The sequence below is a fragment of the Gallus gallus genome, chromosome 2 (genome assembly GCF_016699485.2).
Source record: "Gallus gallus isolate bGalGal1 chromosome 2, bGalGal1.mat.broiler.GRCg7b, whole genome shotgun sequence".
Taxonomy (NCBI): Eukaryota; Metazoa; Chordata; class Aves; order Galliformes; family Phasianidae; genus Gallus; species Gallus gallus.
Window position 1 is genome coordinate 125,806,985 of NC_052533.1, and position 6,529 is coordinate 125,813,513.

The 6,529-nt window shown below is 59.6% G+C and overlaps 1 protein-coding gene across 1 annotated transcript; it reads right to left on the reverse strand.

Annotated features, from left to right (window-relative positions):
• Positions 1 to 4,010: 4,010 nt before the first annotated feature.
• Positions 4,011 to 5,312, reverse strand: LOC107052763 (GSK-3-binding protein FRAT2-like). Its single transcript, XM_015282942.4, has one exon. It carries the CDS (start codon positions 5,045 to 5,047, stop codon positions 4,538 to 4,540), a length of 510 nt encoding a protein of 169 aa, XP_015138428.1. The 5' UTR covers positions 5,048 to 5,312; the 3' UTR covers positions 4,011 to 4,537.
• Positions 5,313 to 6,529: the final 1,217 nt, after the last annotated feature.

Below are 6,529 nucleotides of genomic sequence, written 5' to 3' on the forward strand. Positions count from 1 at the left end.
AGAACCAAGTCCAAATATAATCATCAAATCCAACATCTGTAGCTCCTCTTAAAGGGAGAAAAATAAGGGGGGAAACAGCACAAATGCAGAGGTAGGAGTTTCTCTCTCTTATTTCCATTCTGCTACTGGTCTGGCAGCCCCCAGTCTGCCATATCATTTTCTTTTTCATGAGAATTTCCTTGTCCTATGACTCAGCAGGAGGGACCTACACCAGGCTGAGGATGGAGCAGAGGGCGACGGAGGAGGTTTGTATGGGAGGCCTTGGAGGAGGGCAGCTGTTGGATCAGGCCGGCGGAAGCTAACAGAAGAGCTACAGCAGCAAGGTGGAAAATACACGTTTTTTGACCTTCCAAACCGACACACAGACAACACACCACATTGGCAGGGCATACCTGCACGCTGCCCGGCAGCTGGGCAGAACGCCAGCTGCTAAAGCTGCCTTCCGACAAGGGGAAAGGATTACACACCCCCTCGGTTTCCATCCTCCTGGAGAACCCGGGGACGTGCACACACGTGCTCCGTCATCTGCTGCAGCGCTGCTTGGTTTCCTGTGGAAAACAGCTAGTTTTGTGAAACCAACAAGGCATTTCAATGTGGACTTAAGAGCACCGATAACCCAAATGTTCACCTTAACGTAGAGCCTGTGATTCTGCAGGTTTAAGCCTTGAAACTAGGGCAATTGTTGTGATACAGGCAGAATAAGTCTCGACCTCTTGTAGGAAAGTGCTTAGAGCAGCAAATACGTAGCATAAAGCCAGCCAGGATCCATTTCCTCTAATTAAAACATTTTCATGCTGGTGCTGTTTCATCACGTAACACCAAATGAAAAACGTGCTTCCTAAATCTGATGCTGCTCCTAAACGCAATGGCACTGAGCTGTAGGACTCAAACCTCTCCAGTGCACAACATCCAGCAGAGGCCACCAGGGACAAGATGATTTCCTGCCATTTGTTTTGATCACCGATGTCCTAACGCTTACAGGAGCGAAGAGCACCAAGAGCACCCTCGGCTAAGTGTATTACTCCATCAGAAACCACCGGATTAGATAAAGGGAAGCAAAAATAATACAGTTTAGAGCCAGGATATTGCATAAGGAGCTGCTAATTCTCTGTGGCCCGGAGCTGATGAAGCCTGGCTTCCTGTAGCTGCCTCTGGTGTGGATTCTGCAGTGTCTGCTGCCGTGCTGCCCACTGAGGGCACCACCTCCCTCCCACCGCACTGCCTTTCCCCACAGCGTTTGCAGAAGTTTGCCACTCAGACTCATTTTTAGTCATCCACACAGAGCAAGCATCGCTTTTGGAAGCATTTCCAGCTGCATATACAAAATACAGGAGGAAATTCCCACAGAAGCTGGGAGGAATTGTTCTGTTCTCTTCATCTCGTGTCACTACAGCTGGGATTTCACCCCTGCCTGCTGCCCTGCATTGTACAAAGCGGGCATAAAAGATACTTGCAACTCATCCTCCACATAACACAACACAAGGCCTGTAGGAATTAAAGCAGACCTGGGCTGCCCAGAAGTGACCGAGCTGCAGGATTTGAAGAATACAGAACGTCAAAAGAATACTTCCTGAAAAGCAACAAAAAAAGGCCCAGGCAAGGGGAAAACGCAGGATGAGGAGGGGAGAATCACAGGGCCAGGGAATGGGTGGGCACAACGGACACCTTTCCAACAGACAGAAGTACTGAATTTCAGGCCCACCCCCCACATACGCCTCTCTCCCCACACATCTTCCCAAACGCACAGCTGTGCCATCCCACTCCATACAAATGCCTCACGGGGTTATTTTTCAGCCCCAGCTCATTATGTGACGTGCTGTAAAATCTCATGTTTGAACAGACTTTTCCTCATGAGATGCTACAAAAAAAAAGGTGGTGATAAAACATAGCTCAGTGCCTATTGTGAAAACACAACTTTATTCCACTGCTTTTTCACTTACTAATGAAGACAGTCAGAGCATCCCGTGAAGGCCGGATTTAGCACATACCCCAGTTTGCTTCTCAGGAAGCCAAGCAATTGGTAACTGAGGGCCAGGACAGGATAAGCAAATGAAGGAACCCCCACTCCACAGCGCGGGTATTAAAGCTTGCAGAAGTGCTTACTTCACTGCTCAGCCTTTGGGCACCGAAGCCAATGAGGGCTTTTGTATCGAAGCTGGGTTTTGTTTCATGCTCACAGAGCACAGCGACAATATTTGAGAAATTTGCAATGAATCAATGGAAACCTTATGGTGATATTTCCATCGATCCAACGCCGCGTCACACTTGGCTCCCAGCAGCAAAATAAGGCACATTTGATGTGTTTCTCCATGCAGAAGCGACACGCGCGCTGTTTGGAATGAGCCGATTTTAAAGCTTCAAAAGGCAGATATATGTCAGGATGAAGGGTACTGGCCACGAGCCGGGGATGTTCGTGTTACAGATGATGGAGACACGGCAATGAGTTACAGAAGTTATCCCAAACAAGTGCCCAAATCCCTGCGCCCGCCGTCCCACACCGCATTGCACTGCGCTCACTCCAACCCTTCCCATACATACACCGCCCCGCCGCTCACAAAGGGGAAAGTAAGAGCTATTTTGGAAGTAATTTAGGAAGCTTAAAAACCAGCCCGTCGCTGTGAGGTTTATTAGCATCTTTTCTAAGCCTCGCTCCAACCGCCAGTTTATTGAGAAGTGTTATTCTAGTAAAATCCTTCCAAGGAATGGCTCCGGGCTTTCAGCGACTACAAAGGACACTTGTAAAGTTAGCTGCTCTCATTAGTACACAGGGCTGAGGTCTGGCGGGGGGGGGGGAGAAGAGGGGAATGCAGAACCGATGCATAATTATCGGTGGGAAGAGACTGCGGGCGGCCCAGCAGATCCCAGCATCGCGGCTGGCAGCGCAGCCCTACGACAGCCCCATCGGCCGCCCTCGGGCTGCGCTCCGGGCCCCCTCCTGCGCTCCCAGCCCCCTCCGGCCCTTTGGGTGCAGGAATCCGAGCGCTCAGCCCAAGCTCATCCCACTGCTGGCACAGTGCGCGCCGATCTGCCCGGCCATCCCCACGGCACATGCGGGAGCACAGGAGTGCCGTTGGCTCGCGGTCGTGTTTGAGGCTGGGGTTTGATTCTGGGGTTATGCTCTCTTGAAGTTTGCTTCCTGGATTAAGAAGGAAAGAGCGACACGGCACAGAAAGCCCCTCCGAAGCAAGGACGGCCTCCGCGCTGCATTACGTGACCGAGGTGAAGGACTCGCGGCACATCTGAGCCCATTCCGAACGGTGCAAAACGCCACGAAAGCAGCGCAAGTTCAGACAGAAAGGACTCTGGGTGTCCGTAACGGAGGAAGCTGAACTTCTTCCCGTGCATTCCGCACGCCTTGAGATTGAAACGCTGCATTCTGCTTCTAACCGAACCGACACGGGGGTAGCGGTGGCAGTAACAGCGCGTCCCGCTCCGGGCGCAGGAGGAGCGCTGGAAGCCCCGCTCCGGGCGCGGAGCGGCGGGGCAGAGCGACGCACAACGCCGCCAAGGGCACGGGGCGGGCACGGCCCGGAGCGCGCTCCCGGACAAAGGCGATGCCGTCCGCTCCCGCAGCCGGGAGGCCCTGGGGGCTGCTCCGCGACGCGGGGGAGCCTCGCACCGGGTGCCGGAGCCCGACGACGGTCGGGCCACGTCCTGCGCTTTCGGTGCCTTTTAAAAAGACGTGCCCTTCCCGCTGCCTCCACCAACGCCTCCTTTTGTCCTCTCCCCTAAAAGCCGAAGCCCGGCTGCCCGCTCAGCCCTCGGTGGGCTCCCGATCCCCGCATCGCCCGGCTCCGAACAAAGGGGCCCGGCGGCGGCCGCTGCTCCCGCGAATCGCCGTGGCCCTTTTTTTTGTTCTGTCGCTCCCTCTGCAAAATGGGGGATGAAGGGACCGTCCGTCCTCTCTGCCCCCCCTCCCCTCGGCGCTCCCCCACCCCGAGCAGCCGCCGCGGGTTCGCCGGCCCGAAGCGGAGCCCTCTCCCCCGTAACAATGAGACGCGGAGCGCACGTACAAACACGAGCACGTTTATTCGGTACAGACAGGTTCAGTGAGAGACATCGTCCTGCGAACCAGGAACACATTGCACACACTCCGGTACGAAGCGCATAAATGGAACCAACAGCCGCATCCCGTAGCGGAGCCATTGAGAGTCTGTCGGGGAAGGGGGGATTTTTTATTCCTTTTTTTTTTTTCTTTTTTTTTTCTCTTTTTTTTTGTAGAAAAGCCCGGTTCCGGCGGCCTCCTGGAACAATGCGCTCCGGCTGCAGCAACCGTCCGCCTCACAGGGTAAGTCCAGCTGCCTTCCTCCTCCCGTATTCACATTTTGCTTTCCCCCCGAACTGCTTCACACAGTCAACGGAGAGGGGGAAAAATAGATAGACCGAGAATAAAGTCTCAAATAAAAAGCAATCGAAACCTCCCGCCGGTCCCTCCGGGGTTCTCGCACGGCGCTCCGCGGCGCGGGGAGGAGCGCTCCGTCGGGCGGGGGGCGCCGAGCGGCGGGCGCCCGGCGGCGGCTCCTCGCCCCCCGCCCGCCTACTGCGGAGCCGCGGCCGCCGCCTCGCCGTCCCCTCCGCCGCTCCCCACGGCGGCCGCCGCCAGCTGCAGGCGCCGCACCGCCTCCTTGATGAGGTTCCCGGAGAGGATGAGCTGCTGCAGGAGCCGGTGCGGGTCCTCCTCGTGCGGGTCGGGCGGGCCCGGCGGCGGCCGCCGCTGCTGCTTCCTCCGGCGGGCGGCGCTCCGCAGCCAGCCGCGGCCGCACAGCTGCTTGGCCACCCGCTGCTGCTCGGGCCGCGGCGCGGCGGGCGGCAGGGCGGGCGGCGGGGCGGGCGGGCAGCAGCGCGGCGAGTAGGGCGCGGCGCGGTCGCGGGCGCTGCCCGGCCCCGGCTGGTGCTTGGGGCCGCGGGGCGGCGGCGCCCGCTGGGCGCTCAGCTGCAGCACCTCGCCCAGCTTGGCCACCAGCGCGTCCACCTCCTTGGAGCCCGCCGGCCCCACGGCCACCGAGCGCTCCAGCAGCAGGAAGCGCTCGCCCGGCCGGCACGGCATGGCGGCCCGCGCGGCGGGACCGGGACCGGCACCGCCGCCAGCACGCGCGGCTCCGGCGGCTGCGGTCGAGGCTGGAGCTCGGCCCGCTGGGGTTGGTTTGTAAACAATGGGTGACGCGGGAGCCCGGGCGCCTCCCACCGCGTCGGGCGGGGGGGGCGAGGCCCCGGGCCGATCCGCCCGTCCCCCGCTCCCGCCGCCGGGACGCGGCGCTCGGCCTCGTGGGGATCCCGCCGCGCGGCCGCGGGGCGCTCCCGGGGCGGCGGAACGCCCTCCGCTCCCAGCCGCCCCCCCCGGACCTCGGCCCCGCCGCGCCGTCCCCCCCCGCCGTCTGAGCGGCGCGTGGAGCGGCCCGCTTTCAAACCCCGCAGCTCGGGGCTCGGGGCGGGGCGCGGTGATTGGCAGAGGGGCGTGAGGGGGCGGGGCCGCGCGCCGAGGGCGGGCTGGCGGGCCGTGCCGCTGCCGGGGGTCCCTCAGGGCCGGCGGAGCTCCGGCGCCGCGCCACGGCCGTCCGCGTTCGCACCTTCTGCGGGCCGCGCTCGTGTCCGCTGTGCTTGGTGTGAGCACGGTACCCTTACCTCCGGCTGCCTATTGATCCTGCCTTTAATTCCCCGGCACTGAAGTGCCTTTGGGGTCCCGTCCCCACAGCCACCGCTGGCAGAAATGAAGCGTGCCTGCGCTGTGGCCGTAGGGGCTCAGCAGCACGGCTCAGCCTGTCGCCGTCCCGCCGGAGCTCCTCGGACGGCACTGCAGAACAGCCCGGGATGCGCTCATTCACGTAACCGTGTGCGATAGCGGCGGCCTTGACGCCGGTGGGAGTGCTGTTGGTGGCAGCTGCTCACACACGGAGCTGCTGTCGGCACCGCGTCTTGCTCAGAGAGCGAGCAGCCGGCACAGGAGCAGGGACAGCCTTGGGAATGATTGTGGGTGCAGAATGGAAGAGAGGCTGTGTGTGCGTGCCTCTGCCTGTGCCTCGTGCCCCACTGCGCACCCAGGCTGCACCTGTGGGCTGGGCACGCAACACCCCTGGTATTTATTCACATAGACTCAACGGGCCGATACTTTGTGATGCTGTGCACCCTCTCGGTAACAGGCAGTTAAAGCTCGGACCGCGTTGTTCTACAGACGAGCGTTATTCACCATGTGGTGTTTCCCAGTGAAATAAAGGCCTGCACAGATGCAGTGGGTGGATCGATTCCCGTTCCACGGGAGATCTATATTCAGAGCACCTCTGAGTAGGTAATCTGCTATTCTGCACAAGCAAAACCGCAGTAAGCTGGTGCAGCTTATTCCAGCCTTTTCTTCTCCTCCCACAAAGCAAAAGCATCCCGTGTCACAGCATCCCGTGTCCTCACATCTTTCTTCATGCAAAACTTCAGTGGTGCCCCCTCGGCGGTCGACCAACTAAATACCTGCTGGGGATGTGAGGACCGAACCCGCTGAAGCTATTTACGCTGGGTACCGCTCACTGGGGCTAATAGCTTT

Excerpts from the sequence above, each read along its gene's own strand:
- LOC107052763 (XM_015282942.4), bottom strand. The coding sequence starts at position 5,047 with ATGCCGTGCCGGCCGGGCGAGCGCTTCCTGCTGCTGGAGCGCTCGGTG.